This window comes from Carcharodon carcharias, chromosome 25, assembly GCF_017639515.1.
Source record: "Carcharodon carcharias isolate sCarCar2 chromosome 25, sCarCar2.pri, whole genome shotgun sequence".
NCBI lineage: Eukaryota > Metazoa > Chordata > Chondrichthyes > Lamniformes > Lamnidae > Carcharodon > Carcharodon carcharias.
This window is the reverse complement of record NC_054491.1, coordinates 46,642,004-46,661,713: the sequence shown is the minus strand read 5'-3', so window position 1 is coordinate 46,661,713 and position 19,710 is coordinate 46,642,004. Positions and strand designations below refer to the sequence as shown.

Here is a 19,710-nt window from a genome sequence, read left to right as displayed (position 1 = left end):
AGGGCCCATCCATCCAGGTGACTCAGGGACTGTCCGGCCCATCTGAAACCCTTCTTCCTGTGACCCCAGCAGCTCCAGCTCCACAGGCCGAGGAGGATGCCACTGCCACACAGCAGGACCCTGAAAGCAGGGTGGGGCCCTGCAGCTCTCAGCCCTACAGAGAACACACGTCAAGGTCATCCCAGACAGGGTGTAGTGGTCAGCAGGCTGTCTCCACCTCCAGTGGATGTTGGGGAGTACCAAGACAGAATTAGCAATGTAAAGGATGTAACTCTTTCAAGTACAAACCCGTTTCCATCTGTTTCAGATGAAGTTACATTGCTTCATAGTTTGCCATCGTGAGATTGGAACTCTTGATCTTGGGGTTACAAACCCAGTACCATAACCACTTGGCTACTTAGGCCATTGCACAGCCTGGGCACGGTTGTTAATCACTTGTACATATTCTTCATTATTGTCAATAAACTCCCAAGAATGTCTCCCTGCCTATGGCTCCTTGTTCTGATGAGCAGTGTTTGTGTCACTCAGATGTGAAACCTTTCTGTACAAGATAAAGGCAGGTGTCTCAGTCCAGGGCCTCTTCCCTGTGTCTGTGCAACCTTCCCAAAGCACTGCTGGTGTGCCTTCACTGTCACTGGACACATCAGCCTTGCCTGCACCTCGATAGGGTTTATCATTGCTGCCAGAATGTCCTGGGTCAGTGGCACAGAGTTCCGTCATTCTCTCTGTGAGCTCTCAGCACCTTTGAGGTGAGGCTGGCCCCCAATCTCATCAGCATCTGTGTCCGGTGACAGTGTGGCCCTGAAGGGTTCAGCTCATGAAGGAGAAGTTAAAGTTTCCCTGCTGCATCTACATGATATGACCCTGATCACAAAGCACAAGCAAGCTGGCATCAGCCAAACAGGAGTCAGACATTCACATAAACTATGTGAGGATCTATGGCATGTCCTCAATGCCTGTTGTCATCATCCTCCTCCTGGAATGTAAGGACTTTGTGCATCCATGGCTTTTCCATGACAGGAACCTTATCCCAGAGGGTATTGGCGCTGCCATCAGCCAGACTGGAGTCAAACATGCACAGATGCAATGTGAGGATCTATGGGGACACCTCACTGCATATCGTCATCCTCCTCCACACATCAGGCAGCTATGAGGGCCTCCCCAGTGAGCCTGTCACATCTGGCCAGTGCGAGGGCCTCATCCCCATCATTGTTGCCTTTGAGGACCTCCTCATCCTCATCCCTGTCAGCGTCCTCCTCATCAGAGGAGACCTCCAGCTCCTCCATCTCCTGCTCAGCCAGCTCCTCTCCCTGTTGCAGCACCAGGTAGTAAAGGGCACAGCAGACGACGACGATGTGTGACACCCTCTACGGACTGCATTGCAGGGCTCCACCAGACCGGCCCACACACCGGAACCGCATCTTCAGTATCCCGATGGTCTGCTCCACCAAGTTGCGAGTTGCAGCTTGAGCCTCGTTATACCTTCGCTCTGCTGCAGTCTGAGGCAGCCACATGGGTGTCATCAGCCACGGCCTCTGTGGGTAGCCCTTACCCCGAGGAGCCAACCCTGCAGCTTCTGTGGACCCTGGAAGACTGCAGGGATCTGTGACCAACTGAGGATGTAGGCATCATGCATGGTCCCTAGAAACCATGCGCACATCTGCAGGATGGGCTTCTGGTAGTTGAACATCAGTTCAACATCATGGCTTGTTGCCATGGAGATCTGAGCAGTTAGTGCCGTTGATAGCACCTGTGGGAAACCTGAGATCTGTGCAAATCCCAGTGCTCTTGCATCCTGGCTGTCCTAATCCCGGGTGAAATGCATAAAGTTATGTGCCTTCATGAGTATGGCATTTGTGACCTCATGGATGCATTTGTGGGTGGAGGTTTGGGAGATCCCACAGAGACCACCTGTGGAGCCCTGAAAGGAGTCACTGGTGTAGAAATTGGGCACCAAGATCACTTGCACAGCCACTGGCAGCGATGCCCTCCACGTCCCTGTGGTGCCAAATCCTGCAGCAGGTGGCAGATGTGACCGACCAGTTCCCGGGACAAGCGCTATCTTCAGCAACACTGCTTCTCGATCATCTGCAGGGATGACAAGCGCCATTTGTAGACCCTGGGCCTAGCAAGGCACTGACCAATGGTGGCTCGCTGTGGCTCTTCAGTGGCGTGAACAGGAGCCCCAGCCATCCCTTCTTCTTGAGGGTGCTGATCCTACCTCTGCGCAGCCAGGTGCCTTCCTCACTCTCTTCTCCTTTGTCTCCACTCTCTGTAAGCCATGAGCATGCAGCTGGGTCACCAGGCTTCATGCTCCGAATATACTCCTCCTGTAGGATGAAAGAGAGAGATGCATGAGTTAGCATGAGTGTACTAAGAACATTTCTTGGTTAAGTCTGGAGGCCCCTTAACACATCGCGGAGAGTGCTGGCTGCCAATTGGATGGCCAGAGTTTAGTGTGCTGCATGGCTGCCCGAAACCCCACCCTTCTCCGCCCCTCTCCACCTGTCCAATTGGCAGTGGCCTTACCCATTGGACTGCATGCTGTGCTCTCAGCTCAGGTACAGGCATTCTCCTAACCCACACTGCAAGGCTGCACTGTTGGCTTACCATGGAGGAGGCTGGTCCGAACCAGGATGCTGACATTGCAAGGGGCCGTGAGTGAGGTCCACCAGTGACTGCTCCATGGCCAACTTTAGCAAGGAGATTGTACAAGGCATGCAGTCGTACAACTGCTCTGCAGTTCACTAAAACACTCATTAGTTTGCAGTCTGTGCCCAAGGGGTGAAAAGCTCTGGAGCAGTTGGTGGCTCTCTCATGCCTCTGCGTTGCTTGAGTGGGCAGATAAACTAGAGGCCTGACTCCAAGCATATCAATGTAGCTGCATCTGAACTGTCTCAGCTGTGAAGAAATGGTCGCTTTATACAAGGTCTTCCTAATGCCTGGCCACTTCCCTCCCCTCACAATCCGCATGTGTGCCTGTACACTCCCAGCAGACCACGTTGCCTTTCCCCCCCAATCACACCAGACTGTGCTGCCTCTCCACCCACCACCCCCCACTGCCCCCCCCACAACCCCCGCACTGTCAGCCATCCAGGATAAAGTGACTTGCCTGTGCCCTCACCTGAACACGCGGCACATCAACCTAGCAGTTGAATGGGCAGCCCTGGTGAGTGTTAGTGTGCAATCACCTCTCAGTTCCCCTTGAAGATTAGCTGACCTGGTGCATGCCTTTTCAATGCTGTTGTGAAACATTACAGTGTGCAATCACACCAAGTGCCCGGGGTTTTTAATTCATTCACGGGATGTGGGTGTTGCTGGCTAGGACAGCATTTATTGCCCATCCCTAATTGCCCTTGTTCAGAGAGCATTTGTTTAATAGTCAACCACATTGCTGTGGGTCTGGAGTCACATGTAGGCCAGACCAGGTAAGGACGGCAAGTTTCCTTCCCTAAAGGGCATCAGTGAACCAGATGGGTTTTTACAACAATCGACGATGGTTTTATGGTCATCATTGGACTATTAATTCTAGGTTTCTATTGAATTCAAATTCCACCATCTGCCATGGTGGAATTTGAACCCAGGTCCCCTGGACATCACCCTGGCCCTCTGGATTATTAATCCCGGGACATCACCGCCTCCCAGCATGGGGGGGATGATTCCGGCACGCACAGATTATAATGACTAACATTCCCAATGACTAGCGGTGGGAAACCTGGTCCCACCATTGATGGATGATCGCAAACTGGCTTTACGACGTTGTGAAACCTATTTTAGGCCTTCCCACCATATTGTCCGCTCACACCTGCCAATGACGCCTGACGCCAATGGGAACGGAAAATTCCGGCGGTTGAGTGTGATGGAGTCATTCACAGAATCACAGAAAATACAAACTTACAGCACAAGGAGGCCATTCAGCCCACTGTGCCTGTCTCTGCTCTCTGAAAGAACTGTAAACCTGTACATTCCTCATCCTCAAGCACCTGCTCAACTCCCTTTTAAAATTACTTTCAGTATCAGCTACCCCACCTTTTCCGATTGAGCATTCCAGATCCCAAACTTTTAACTTTTGATTTTTTCTGCGTGTTCCTAGGACTGAGTGATACTCTGTCAAGGAGAATTACATGATTGTGTTCCATATTCCATTCCACATTTTCTCTCTCATGTTAAACTCAAAGCAGGGAAAGGTAACATTCTGCTCTAACCTGGAGCAGCCAGAGCCTCTGTAACCCCACCTCAGTCTGGTGACTCTCCTGTCCTGGGCAGTTGTACACACACTGAAGCAGTTACTGAAGTAGCTGGAGAGTGTTGCAGAAGTTGGCTGTTGATCTGCTAACAGCCCTGCCATTGTGCTCTTCCTGCAGGCGCCTGAACCAATCAATGAGGCATGAGCAGTGCCCGAGGGGTGCAGCCTGTCAGACTGACCATTGATGTGGCTCCTATTTACTGGTATTTATGAAGGAATTCAGGTGCGATTGAATATCAGCTCCTGTGTGTTGCTTTTGTAAAGCTTGGGTGTGCTGCCTCATTCACACTTGGAGATATACCTCCAGCACTCTTTATCTCCTCACCTATCTCAGCCATGTTATTGGGTAAGTTGCAGTTTTAAAGTAATCGCTGTAATGTACTTTCATACACACTTTACTCATTCTACTGTGCTTGGTGCTTAGTAAATGACTAGTTTTGGTACCGTTTAATTCACCGACTGCGTTGGTCCATGACTCTGAGATGAGCAGCTTTCTTCATTCATTTTGCCTCAACTTAATTGTTTAGTTGGTGTCTTCACTCTGTCTTTTATAACAAATTCCTTGTTCTACCAGGTGTGGGCATTTCTAGCAGGTGAGCGAATTTAGCAATAACCCTGTTTCAAGTAGGAACCAAAGCACTTGGATGTGAGATAAATGACAAAAGAGCCAGAGGCAGGATGAGGGCAGGTTGTTTTTACACAGCGAGGTGTTAGGCTCTGGAATGCGCTGGCTGAATGAATGGTGGAAACAGTTTTAATTGTAACGTTTAACGAAGAATTAGATAAATACTTGAAAAGAGAGATTTGCACGGCCTGTGGAGAAAGGGCAGGGGAGTGGCACTAATTAGAGAGCTCATTCAAAGAATAGACACAGACTTTAAGTCTATATTTTAAGGGAAGCTACCTGAACTTCCAAGGTTAGAAAGTTGGTTGATCTGTATTTAAGATAGGCAAACAGAAAACGAAAATTGTGAAGGGAATCTATTTTTCTACCTTCACAAATGCAAGGGTTGCATTTTGACAAGCATATGTAAGAGGGCTTTGTGTGTACAAAAGCTATGAATAAGAGTCAGTACTTATACAGGAACATTGAACGCATGCAAGAGTACCGCAAAAATGTCTGTGTGTATATATACGGGTGTGTGTGTGTGTATCTATATACAGGCAAGTGCAGCACTGTTCACGTGTTTAGATATCTGTGCCTGTAAATAAAAATAGAGGGAGTTGTGTATTTCAACCCTATGTGAATCTGAGCACTATTTTTTGAGTGTGAGTGTGGCTGTTATGTGTGGGTGGATGAGTTTGTGTGTGTTTGAATGTGTGGGTGTGCGAAAGCTGTCTGGTTGTGTAACTGTGTTATTGATTGAGGGATGTGGTGTGTGTGCCTGGATCAAAATCCTGGAATCTCTCCCTAACAGCACTATGGGTGTACCTACAGCACAGCGACTGCAGCGGTTCAAGAAGGCGGCTCACCATCACCTTTTCAAGGGCAACTAGGGATGGGCAATAAATGCTGGCCTAGTTAGTAGATCCACATCCCATGAATAAATAAATAAAAAAGATCTTCACTCAAAAGCCTTATATGTGTGGCTGACCTCTCTCTATCCTTTTTTCTTTTACAATTAAACAAAAGCAGTGGGAACAAATGTTCCTATTCTCCATGGCAACACCTTGATCAATCTGAGTTGATGTGTATTTTTTGAAGTTAACCAAAAGCTTGGGGGTTAACTGTTTCCTGGTACATTCTCCATAACAACACCTGAACCAACCAGAGTCCACCTGCTAATCAATCAGCACCCTTTTCTCATACAGTATAAATTGTTGTTCTCTTTGAAATTTGGTATTCTTGTGTCTGTCCTGATGAGTGCACGATGAAAAGCTTTGACAGCTTGTCTCTTTTTTCAGAAATACTATCCTGTTTTCTTCCAATGATGACCTGCTATTTGTAGTGTATACATCTGGTGAAATGCCTGGCTCTGTGTAAACTTATGCTTCTCCCTGAAAGTGAGTTTGCTGCTTTACTGCATCTCACCAAAGAACAACAAGCAGCTAACATTACAATCTGCATTACTCAACTCTAATCCACAGCTCAACTATATGTAAACTTAATCATGGCCATTCCCAATCCAGACTTGATCTTTCTTTTCTGTGGATTGGGATAGTATTAATTATTTGTATGGGAGTCCATTCTATACAAGTCAGGAGTCTGATGGAATACTCTCCACTTGCCTGGGTGAGTGCGGCTCCAACAACACTCAAGAAGCTTGACACCACCCAGGGCAAATCAGGCCACTTGATTGGCATCCCATCCACCACCTTAAACATTTACTCCCTCCACATCTGACGCACAGTGGCAGCAGTGTGTACCAACTCACCAAGCCTCCTTTGACAGCACCTTCCAAATCCACGACCTCAACCACCGAGGAGGACAAGGGCAGAAGATACTTGGGAGCATCACCATCTGCATATTTCCTCCAAGTCACACACTATCCTGACTTGAACTATATCATTGATGCTTCACTGTCACTGGGATTTTGATGCTGTTGTCATTGTGCACTGGTGGTGAAAGGATGATGGGGTGCTGATTAAGCAGGCTGCTTTGTCCTAATGGTGTCAAGAGTTTTGAGTGTTGTTGGAGCTGCAATCACTCACAAGTGGAGCGTATTCCATCACACATGTGCCTTGTAGATGTGGACAGGCTTTGGGGAGTCAGAGGGTGAGATACTTGCCACAGGATTCCCAACCTCTGACCTGCTCTTTCAGTCACAGTGTTTATATGGCTAGTCCAGTTCAGTTTCTGGTCAATGGTAACTCCCAGGATGTTGACAGTTGGGGATTCAGTGATTGTAATGCTATTGAATGTCAAGGGGTGATGGTTAGATTCTTGCATGTTGGAGATGTTCATTTGCCTGGCACTTGTATGACCTGAATGTTACTTGCCACTTGTCAGCCCAAGCTGAAATGATGCAGGAATGAACTGTTTCAGTATCTGAAGGGTTGTGAATGATACTGAACACTGCAATCTTCATCGAGCGTCCCATTTTTGATCTCCAACAACTACAACCATCTTCCTTTGTGCTAGGTGTGACTCCAACCAGTGGAGAGTTTTCCTCCTGATTCCTATTGACTCCAGTTTTGCTAGGTCTCCTTGATGCCACACTCGGTCAAATGCTGCCTTGATGTCAAGGGCAGTCACTCTCACCTTGGGAGTTCACCTCTTTTGTCCATGTTTGAACCAAGGCTGTAATGAGGTCAGGAGCTGAGTGGCCCTGGCAGAACCGAAACTGGGTGTCAGTGAGCAGGTTATTGCTAAGCAAATGCCGCTTGTTGATGACCCCTTCCATCAGTTTACTGATGAACGAGAGCAGGCTGATGGGGCAGTAGTTGGCCAGGTTGGATTTGTCCTGCTTTTTGAGTACAGGACATACCTGGGCAATTTTCCACATAGCCAGGTAGATGCCAGTGTTGTAGCTGTACTGGAACAGCTTGGCTAGGGGTGCAGCAAGTTCTGGAGCACCACGCTTCAGTACTATTGCTGGAATATTGTCAGGGTCTGTAGCCTTTGCAATATCCAGTGCCTTCAGCTGTTTCTTTATATCATGTGTAGTGAATTGAACTGGCTGAAGACTGGCATCTGTGATGCTGGGGACCTCCGGAGGAGACCGAGATGAATCATCCACTCGGCACTTCTGGCTGAAGATGATTGCAAAACCTTGCCTTTTACAGTGATGTGCTGGGCTCCTCCATCATTGAGGATGGGGATATTTGTGGAGCCTCCTCCTCCAGTGAGCTGTTTAATTGTCCACCACCATTCACGACTGGATGTGGCAGGACTGCAGAGCTTAGATCTGATCCATTGGTCATGGACTCACTTTACTCTATTGCATGTGAAAACAGGTATAATTTGTCGAACAGTGTACAAGTTGGCCACAGCCTTTACTAATAATAGATTTTGCCATTTTGATGGGAGCCAGCAGTCTATGAGATTAATAATGAGTGGACTGTGTCTCCTCCACAAGCACCAAACTGTGAGCCCAACACCATGAGACAGTGAAAGTGTTTAGTTGAAGTTTAATACAAATAGTACCAGGTTCAGGATCAACAGTGTGAACAGGGCAGGTTGTCCAGGTTTCATTCACTAAGGTTGATAGCATTGACTGCAGTTTATTCTCATCTCCTTCCGGTGTCAAGGGGCAGGGCTGACCCATTCCAAAACAACCTGAACTCAAGAACAGTTCTCACTATGGCGACTGTCTGTCTTTGCTATTTGGAAAACAAATGAACATTCTTTGATGTTTATTCATGGGCTGCAGGGTGTGAGCTGACACCAGCCTCTCTCACACAGCACAGTCCTTCTTCTTAGGCAGCCTCTCAAAATTAAGGACGACTCCCTTCCTCTCCGCTTCAATGGCTTCTGAGATGGCTGATCAGTCCAGATAAGTGCAGACTCTCTGGGAAGAATTTTATGGCCCCATTTCAGCAGGGACAGGGTCAGAAAATGCGACGAGACATTATAAACCCCATTGACCACAGCAGGAATGTAAAATCCCAGTCGTAAAATTCTGCCACAAGCGGGGTAGGTGGTGTTTGAAGGGTCGAGTAGATGGGTTGTTTGGAGGTTAGTGCGCTGTCTCTGACACTGCGACTTCACCCCAGCCCGTCCCTGATGAAATCTCTCATTGTGTGTGGTGTCTTCCCATTTGGTCAGTCACAAGCCAGGGTCTCCCATGAGTCAGTGGGGATGTCTGACCTCTTCAGAGATGCTTTGAGGATATCCCTAAAGTGTTTCCTCTGTCCTCCTGGGAGTCTCCTGTTGTGACCGAACTCTGCAATTGCTCTGGGAGTCTGGCGTCAGCAATACAAACGACATGTCCTGCACAGCGGAGCTGGTTTTGAGTGTTTAGCACCTCGATGCTGGGCAATTTCCACCTTGGGATGGGGAGCACAGCTAGTATTGTGTTCCTGGATCCTTGGTCAGGCCAGTTCAGATTAAATAACAGCTGTCACTCCCAGTTTCACCAAGATACTGAGTTTCTCCAACTGAGCCCAGGGTAACCACAAACCCAAGCAGCCCTTCCTGACTTCAATAGAAACCTTTCTGCAGAAAGTTCCACCTTTCACCCACACACCCTCTGTGTGGCCAGTTGTTCAGTAAATTCTGGTAAAAACACAACAAAAGTAGGATTACATATGAATCCAATAAAAAAAACTTTAAAAACAGCAATAGACAGTGTATTGAATCCAGAGTCAGTGTAATATACTTGGAGACATTGCAATACAATCAGAGATGGAGAAATGCACCCTGAGACATTGTAACCCACCAAGAGGCAAATCAAAATACCCTGAGCCAGAGAATTATCATTAGGGACGGCCTAACACAGCCAATTATGTTCATATTCTTGCTACATCCAACCCCTCCTGAGCACAGTGCAGACCATTCACAGAAAGTATGTACTCCTGTTCCTTTGGACTTCAGCTGCCTAACCACTCCACAGCCAATGAATAAGTTTTGAACTGTCATCACTTTTAATAAAAGCAAACACAACAATAATAACAACTTTCATTTCTATAGCTCATTTCTCACAGTAAAGTGCTCCAAGTCACTTCTGTGGAGTATTATCAGACAAAACTTACATTGAACCAATGAAGGGGATATTAGGACAGATGACCATAAAATTGGTCAAGGAGGTTGGTTTTAAAAGAAGAGAGAGAGAGAGATGGTGAGATGGAGGAGCTTAGGATGCAAATCCCATGTTTTATTTGAACTATTGCTGAGAGACCACCATCACGTTCTGATATATCCAATCCCTTTACCCTCGTTTCTCAGAGATAACTAATCTTTATTTGCTTTGTTTTTTGTTCTAGGTAGCATTAATCAACTGAAGACACTCCCAGCAGTTGGCCAGACTCACACTGCAATGATACAACGCATGATGGATGTGAAGCCAGTTCTCTCTTTCCCATTTGATGTCCTTTCTCCCATCAGGCTCTTTCACAATGTCAATCCAGTGAGTAAAACTTATAACAGTAAAAGGCTCCATTTGCAACAAAACAAATCAATGGTGTGCCAGTATCTAGATTTCAGAATGCGAGGAGGGAGGGAGGGAATGAAGAGACATTGAGAAGTGTGTAAATAGAAAAACATCAAAACCAGCTTTTAAATCTCCAATTTCATAGAATCATAGAAATCTTACAGCACAGGACAAGGCTGTTCTGCCCATCGTGTCTGTGCTGGCCGGAAAACGAGGCACTCAGCATGATCCCGGTCTGTAGCCCTGCAGGCTAGGGCACTCAAGCTGCATATCTAGAAACCTCTTAAATGAGTTGAGGATTTCTGCCTCAACTACCCTTTCAGACAGTGAGTTCCTCTGGATGAAAGCATCTTACCTCATCTCCATCTAATCTTTCTACCAATCACTTTAAATCTATCCCCCTCGTTACTGACCTCTCTGCTAAAGTAAATAGGCCCTTCCCATCCAGACCCCCCCTCAATTTTGTACACCTCAGTCAAATCTCCCCTCACCTCCACTGTTCCAAGGAGAACAACTCTTGCCTTTTGTTTCCAAGGGACTGGGAAATTTCATGCCTGGGGCCTGGTTTTAAGCCTGACCTGACAGTGCCGGTGAAAATCTGTCTTTTCTAAAGATGTTAAGTGATGTAAGTTGCTAAGTGGCTATCTATATGCTAGCTGGGATTTAGTTCTTGTGACATAGCACCTCCCATACCCCTCAGTGCACTCAGGCACTTATCTGGTCAGTGTTGAGCCTCCCATGTGATCAAGGACCCTGGAGCTTGAAATCCCACCACCTCCCCCCAAGAGCCACTGGCCAATCAGAGGCCAACATTTGAGAAGGGCCAAAGGGCAGGAATGTCCAATCATCCTGATTGGTGTTGGTAATGAAAGATGCAATGGAAGGTTTAGGTAATGGAGCTCTGCCTCCTTACATGTCACCCTGCCCCACACCCCCCCTCCCCCATTCCCCTCCCCCGAGGGGGATAGAATGTCAGTGAGCGTGTTACACTGTGTGTGGGTGCCACAGCTGGATAGTGTGGAGAGAGAGGGAGAGGTGGGTGTGAGCCTGGAATCATTGGAATGTGCTTCAGGGTGAGGTGGAGCATTTGGATGTTAGGTCTGAATCGTGAGTGTAATGTGCAGGCGCATTCACCTGGACCGCCTGTGTGAGGTCATTAGGCTTCTTGTAGCATTATTGTCAGCTCAGAGAGGAATTCACCTCCCTGGCACCAGTTTCCATTCCCTCCTGAGGGTGGTCCTTCAGGGTCTTCAGACTCCCTGAAGAAACATGCCCTCTCTCCTTCTGTCAACCTCCTGGACAAAGGCCTTCAATATCACACCCGAGAACCCAGGAGACCTCTCCGTCTCTCTTGGCTGTTGCTCCATTTGGTGTCCTTCTCTTTACAGTCATTTGCACTACAGGCAGTCGGCACCAACTTCTGTGTAATGAGGGCTGCTCCCTTTCAGAGGGCAAGATAGTGGGAACATGTACTATCCATGCACAACGCCAGCCAGGAGCGCATCCAGAACTCGGCTGCAAACTGAACTCAGTGAAATCAGGAGGCAGTTACGCAATTTGGACATCACTGGAAGGTTAATTTTGTGTCCTGCCTGTCTCAGCAGAACTGGCCATGGGGTCATCCTGGCTGGAATTTTCCAGACCCTCCTGACCATGGGATCTTCCAGTCCCGCTGATGTGAATGGAGAGTTCAGTGGCTCGCTGGTCCCATTGCAGGGGAACCCTCCATGGGAAGGCTGGAAAATTCTGGCCCTGTCCCTGAGAAATGGAAGAAACCAGGTTTTAGCCCATCAGAACTTAGAATCTTTCAGTTATGTCTAAATTGTAACTGGGTCTCAGTGATGTCATAACCTTTAATCTGGGTTTACTCTCCTACTTCACGATCCTAATGCAGGTCAAACAGTGAGTAGCTGGGGATAGACTACACTGAAAATAGTCAAAATGCTACAGGAGGAGGATAGTGAAAACATCACATTGAGAACGGCCTGTGCAAATCTGTCATTTTAATTCTCCTCCCACATCATTCCCAGTGAATGGGAGGGGCTAAAGCCTTGAAAAGAGTCACAAAATGGTGAAAAACTGTCACTTTCAATCAATTAAAAGCCCATGATGCTAATTCCTTTTCATTGTCTGTGCTATTAGATCATTCTGACATGACACTTTATCTGCAGCATCATTTCTAAGACACCATTGGTCAGGGTTTTATTGGACTGGCTGAGGAGTGGCCTGAGAATGGGAGGTGGGGGAGCTGATAAATCAGGAGAGGGGGTGAGTGGTCGACTGTCTATTGCCTTCCTGCCACCAGGGCATTTTACCAGCAGCAAATGGATCCTCCGCCATGTAGGGGGACCACCAGGCGAACACTGGTGGCTTCCCTGCATGTTTGGTGCTGGGACCCTCCTAATCAGGCAGTCACTGGGACAACACCACCCAGAGCCCTGGAAACCCTGACCTCACTTACCTTACCGTGAGGACACCAACACTGCTTCTGACTGGGTGCAGTCCCAACACTGACCACCTTTCCTGGTGGCGATGGATGCTGGGGCTGAAAAGCTGCCAGCCCTCTAATTGGAGGAATCTCATCCCTTAAAGGGACAGGAACCCCAATAGCAGCTGCGGGATTGTCGGGCAGAAGATTGAACAGAGGCTCCCCCAAACGGCCAAGGTAGGTTTGCCATCAGCTTTCCCGCCCATTGTCAGGCCAACTACCAACCGACCCTGGGCCATAGCTTTGACACTCATTGTCATTCGTTGTCATTTTTAAGGTTAGGCTCAGTATTGTGGGGATCATTTTGTTACAGCGCTATCGGGAGGGTTGTGTTGTGGTGCAGTCAATGATGGTTTTGTACTGATGTTACCCTTGGGTGTTTTGGTTCTGCACAGACCGACATGGTGCTCAGGGCAGCCGTTAGTCACCCTCTTGGAATCCCCTTCCCTCCAAACAAGAGGCAGATCAACTCCTGCAACATTTGCCAGCTTTGTTTCAACTCCCAGGTCAGTCTGTCCGTTTAACTTGGGCCAGTTCACGGGATTAGAATAAAACACTTGTGGAGAACATTTCAAAACACTGTCTATTGTTTTATGTTGGTGGCAGAAAAAATACAAATGCCAATAACTTGCCTAATACGTGGACCAGCTTTTAGACATCCTTTAATAGGATCATATCCTGAGCCCCTCTCTCAGCTCATGTCTATCTATCCCTCTTCCCCACCCTGTCCCCCCTCCCTGTCTCACTTTCTCCCTATTCCTGTCCTGTCCCACTCTCCCTGCCCCCTCTCCCCACTCCTGTCCCTCTTCCCTCTCCTGTCTCCATCCCGACTCCTGTCCCTCTCTGTCTGTCCCTCTCCCCCATCCCTGTCTCCCCACTCCTGTCCCTCTCTCCCCTCCCCTGTCCCTCTCTCCCCTCCCCTGTCCCTCTCTCCTCACTCCTGTCCCTCTCTCCCCTCCTGTACTTCCTCTCTCTCTGCCACTTTCTCTCTCTCTCTTCACGTATGTCCTGCTTGCTCTGCCTTTCCAAATGCAGGAAACCCAGCGGTGAAGCGTGTAATTCTGGAGCCCAGTCTTTACTCACTGACAGGCTTTATTTGCAGGTGTACACATGTCAGACTGTGCACCTCCAACGAAAAGAAAACCCTCTTTCAGTTTGCTACTATTCCTCTTTTAAGGCACAACAACAAATTGATTGTCCCATTTAAAACAGCTGCACTGATCCATTGTGGCAAAAGCAAACCAAAACTTTGAAGGAAACTTAAATTAAATGTGATTTCTGGTATCGATTGTGCATTCCAAACCCACAGCCTCTGGTACCCTGCAGTCACAGAGGGCCTCAATCATACTGGTGGATGTGGCATGCTCCCCCCACCACCCCAGGACCACCAGAACAGAGACAGGCAGTCAGGCTACCCCCTCGACTGCCCACTGCCTTTCCCAGTTAATGGTCATCTTGGACAGGCCCAGGAGAATGCCAACGAGGAGGTCCTCAGATCTGTCTGCCCCACCCCTCCTCCTTACTGGGTGGCCAAACATTAGGAGCTTGGGGCTGAAGTGCAACCAGAAATTAAGGAGGAGACCCTTCGGATAAGGGAGGAGATGCTGCAATGCCCCACACTCTATCAATAAGAACCATAGACTCCTCCAGGCCGCAGAGACTACACGCTGCCTGAGTATGACTAACCATCTATTGCATGGGACTGCTATATGCTACACTCCCCCTGCCATATCCCCGATAGACAAAGGGAGGACCCCCACATAAAAAGCCCACCACTGGAGGCATCCAGCTCCCCCCAAGATGGCAGGATGGAACATCATGGTGAGTCCGGATGGTTGACAGGCACGAGGAACTGGAGGCTGTGGAAGAGGATTCTTGAAGAATCATAAGTGATCTCATTGAAACTTACAAAAGGTGTGACAGGGAAGATGTAGATAGGATGATTCCCTTGGCTGGGGGGCCTAGAACCAGGGGTTACGATCTCAGAAAGGACATTTAGGATTGAAATAAGGAGGAATTTCTTCACTCGGGGTGGCAAATCTTTGGAATTCTCCACCCCAGAGGGCTGTGGAACATTGAGCATGTTCAAAACAGAAATTGATAGATCCTGGAGACTAATGACATCAAGGGATATGGAGATAGTGTGGGAAAGTGATGCTGAGGTAGATGGATCAGCAATGATCTAATTGAATGGTGAAGCAGCTGGGGCCTAAACTCTGATCCTTTCGGTACCTCACTAGTCACAGGCTACCAACCTGAGGACCATCCCTTTATCCCTACTCTCTGTTTTCTATCCGTTAACCAATCCTTAACCCATGTCAGTATATTACCCACAAACGCATGTGCTCTAGTTTTGCTTACTAACCTCTTTTGCTGGACTTTATTGAAAGCCCCCTGAAAATCCAGTACACCACATCCATTGCCATCCCCCTTCCCACCCCTTATCTATTCTGCTAGTTACATCCTCAAAAAACATTGACAGGTTTGTCAAACGTGATTTTCCTTTCAGAAATCCAAGTTGACTCTGCCCAATCCCACTGTTATTTTCTAAGTATCCTTTACATCCATCTAAATGTCTGTCACATCCTTTTGAATGGATTCTATCATTTTCTCTACAACTGATGTCAGGCTAAGCAGGCCTGTAGTTCCTTATTTTCCCTCTCCCTCCTTTCTTAAATAGTGGAGTTGCATTTGCTACTTTCCAGTCTCCAGGAACTGTTCCAGAATCTATAGAACTTCAGATGATGACCACCAATACATCCACTATCTCCACAGCCACATCTTTCAACACTCTGGGATGTAGATCATCAGGTCCAGGAGATTTAACAACTTTCAGTCCCATTCATTTCTCCAGTATTACTTTTTTACTAATGCTAAATTTTTTTCAGTCCCTCATTCTCACTAGCCCCTTGGTTCTCTAGTATTTCTGGGAGGTTTTTTGTATCCTCCTCCATGAAGACAGACACAAAGTATTTGTTTAGTTTCTCTGCCATTTTCTCGTTGCCTGTTATAGATTCTCCTGTCTCTTCCTGTATTGGGCCCACATTTGTCTTTACTAAACTTTTCCTTTTCACACACTTACAGAAGCTTTTACAGTCCATTTTTAAGTTGCCTGCTAGTTTACTTTCATATTTTACTTTCTCTTTCTTTATTAGTTTCTCGATCCTCCTTTGCTGAAGTTTAAACTGATCCCAATCTTCAGACTTACTACTTTTTGGCAACTTTATAAGCCTCTTCCTTTGACCTAATACAATCTTAAATTTCTCTAGTTAGCCATGGCTGGATCACTTTTCCTGCTGAATTTTTGTGCCCTAAAGGAATGTAAATTTGACAGAATTTTACATTAAGTTTAAAATTGACTTAGTTTAATCTGGAATTAGGGTCTTAAATCTAAACGAAGGAAACTACGAATGGATGAGGGGCAAACTGACTGTGGTAGATTGGGAAACTACATTAGAAGGTATGATTGTAGACAGGCAGTGGAGAGGTTCCTGTACAAGATTATTAATTAGCTCTTTCTCATTGCACAACAATAGACCTAAAATAGCCCATTCTCCAGTTGGTTCCCTAACATATTGTTCAAGAAAACAGTATGCATTCCAGGAATTCATCCTCCACAGAATTGGTACTAATTAGGGTTACTGAGGGCAGGATTTTACCTCAAACAAAAAACAAAAATTGCTGGAGAAACTCAGCAGGTCTGACATCATCTGTGAGAGAAAGACAGAGTTAATGTTTCGAGTCCATATGACTCTTCTTCAGAGCAGGATTTGACCTCCTCAGGTGGGCCCAGCGGGAGGGCCCGAGAGCGGTTGTGAAGCCAACTGGTGCCCCAGATCGGGCCCCGACATTGATTTCATGCTGGCCGGTCAATTACCGGCCAGCCAGTGTGAAACACGCGTGACAATGCCAAGCGCTGCTGGGGTGGGGGGGGTGCAGGGGCAGGGTGAGCATGGAAGTTTGTGCATGCACGCGGTTGCACACAGTGATAGCTCCCTGATACACAGAGCTGCCTCAGGGAGCTGAATATTTTTAAAATAAAAAATAAAATCTTACAAATGTTAAAAACATGTCCTCTCATGTGAATTTGTCACGAGCAGGGACTTGTTATAAATGACACCTCAATATTTAGAAAAAACTGGAATTCCTGTTGGAAACCTCGTCCTGCCCGTGGACGAGGTTTCATAAAAAAATCCAAAGGCCGCCTGGCTAATTGACCTGCCGGCCAACCGGAAGGGTGGACGGGCAGTGAAAAATGGAACTCTATTAATACTTTAATGGCCTTAACTGGCCTGTTAATTGTCGGCGGGTGCACTGCCAACTCCTGTGCTTGCCCGCCGACTGAAATATCGTGTGAGTGCGATGATATTGAGATGCTCACCCCACGTCATCATGTGTCACTTTACACTCAAGCAGCTGAGGGATGTGCCCAGCCGCTCAGCAAAATCTTCAGCCCCCAGTCTATATGTGGATTGAAGTTCCCCATGATTTCTGTATTACCTTTGTCACTTGCACCTCTAAATTCCTGATTTAGACCATGCCCTATGTCACCACTACTGTTTGGTGACCTATAGACAACTCTTACCAAAGTTTGCAGCTCCTTGCTGTTTCTTAGCTCCACCCAAACATCTTGATCTTTTGATCTAAGATTCTCTCTCACTAACATACCTATCTCATCCTTTATTAACATCACTACCCCATCTCCTTTTCCTTTTTGCCTATCCTTCCTAAACGTCAAATACTCTTGAACATTCAGTTCCTGCCCCTGCAGCTGTGTTCTCCATAACGGCAGTTAGATCATATCTGTTTACTTCTATTTGTGCCATCAGTTCATCCACCTTATTGTGAATGCTGTGTGCATTCAGGCAGTATGCCTTTAATTCTGATTTTTAAAATCTTTTCTGCAACTTCTAGCCTAATCTGCTGGTGCGCTCTGAAGTTTGTATGCTTTGTCCCTTCCTGCTGCACTCAGATTATTAATTCCCTTATTGCTACCTTTCTCTCTTGCCTTGCCCTCTCTCGCTAATTTATCACATCTTCCTTCACCTGACCCCTCACTCCCACTATTTAGTTTAAAGCTCTCTCTACCACCCTAGTTAATGACTTGCCAGAACACTGGTCCTGGTGCAGTTCAGGCGAAGACCATCCCAACGGTACAGCTCCCACTTTCCTCAGTCCTGCTCCCTGTGGCTCATGAATCGAAACCCATTTCCAACACAAGGAGTAAGAGCAGGACTGGCCCACACAGCCCATTGAGCCAGCTCCGCCATTCAATATGATCTTGGGCTCCAACTCCATTTTCTTGCTCACTCCACCTACCCTTTAACTTTCTGAGAGACCAGAAATAAGAAACTTTTAAGATTTAATTTAAATTAAAAATTTATACTTTTAAAATAAGAAATATTGCTCCCACACCAAGCTTTGAGCCACACATGTAACTCTATAATCTTATGGACCATAATCCAATTTGCTTGTGGCTCAGGTAATAATTTAGTCTCTGGCTGATCATTCCCTCCACCAAGACCCTCTTTCTAAATTCTACCTATGTCGTTGGTACCACGACAACCGGATCCTCCTCCTCCCACTGCAAGTTCACCTCCAGCCCTGAGTAGTTGTCCTGAATCCTGGTACCGGGCAGGCAACACAGCCGTCTGGATTCATGATCTCGGCTCCATGTTGCCATGGTCAGTTTGCTCATCCACCCTGAAGCCCCACCTTTGTCTACACAGGCTGCAAGGACCTCGAATCTGTTGGACAATTGCAAAGCCTGAGGCTCCTCTACTTCTACCTTCTGGCTCCTATACCTTTCTCACTCACAGTCACACCCTCCTCTCCCTGGCAATGGACCAAATCAGATGACCCTATCCTAAGGGGTGTGACTACCTCCTGGAACAAAGTGTCTGGGTAACTTCCCCGCCCTTGATATGTCACAGTGTCTGCAGTCCGGCCTCCAGCTTAATGACTCCCCCAGTCTTAGACACCTACTGAAGGTCAGTTTACATTGGAAATGGCATATTGGTCTTAATTGCAAGGGGATAAGAGCAGAAGAATAAGGAAGTCTTGCTATATTTGTATAGGGCTTTGGAGTGAGAACTCCTGGAATACTGTCTGCACTTTTGGTTTCCATGTTTAAGGAAGGATATATTTGCTTTGGAAGCTATACAGCGGAGATTCATTAGATTGGTTCCTGGGATGATGGGGTCATCATATGATGAGCAGCTGAATAAATTGGGTCTATGTTCTCTGGAGTTTAGAAGAATGAGAGGTAATCTCATTGGAAGATACAAGATTGTGAAGGGGCTTGACAGGGTGGATACTGAAGATTGTTTCCCCTGGCTGGGGCTCTAAAACATAGGGGCAGAGTCTCAGGATAAGGGGCTTATCATTTAGGACTGAGATGAGGAGAAATTACTTCACTCAAAGGGTTGTAAATCTTTGGAATTCTCTGCCCCAGAGAGTTGTGGATGCTCCATCATTGAATATTAAGGCTGAGATGGGCAGATGTTTGAGGCGAATCAAGTGTCAGTCGGGGAACTTTTAGGAGACAGGGATCATTGTATCATAAGGTTGAAGCTGGTTATGGAAAAGGACAAGGAACAATCTCAAATAAGCATAATAAACTGGAGGAAAGCCACCTTCAATGAGGTAAGAAAGGATTTGACCCAGGGAGATTAGAATCAAAAGTTGGCAGACAAAATTATAACTGAACAATGGGCTGAATTTAAAAAAAGAGAAAGCTCAGGAACTGTCAAGTATATTCCAATGAAGGGGAAAAGTAAGACAAACAAATCCATAGCTTCCTGGATGATGAAAGAGATAGAGATTAAGATAAAGAAGAAAAAGTGAGCTTATAACAGATGTCAGGTAGAAAATACAACTGAGAACCAAGCTGAATACAGAAGGTTCGGAGAGGAATTGATAAAGTAAATAAGAGAAACAAAGAG

At 46.9% G+C, this 19,710-nt stretch overlaps 1 protein-coding gene across 1 annotated transcript in view; it reads left to right on the top strand.

Annotated features, from left to right (window-relative positions):
- The first annotated feature begins 2,611 nt into the window (after positions 1 to 2,611).
- The window catches only part of LOC121269599 (zinc finger protein 385D-like), a 123,518-nt gene continuing 106,419 nt past the window's right edge, over positions 2,612 to 19,710 (top strand). The window contains exons 1-3 of the mRNA XM_041174299.1: positions 2,612 to 2,657; positions 10,112 to 10,254; positions 13,162 to 13,272. Of these exons, the coding sequence (XP_041030233.1) occupies positions 2,612 to 2,657; positions 10,112 to 10,254; positions 13,162 to 13,272 (300 nt within the window). The remainder of the gene's footprint in view (positions 2,658 to 10,111; positions 10,255 to 13,161; positions 13,273 to 19,710) is intronic.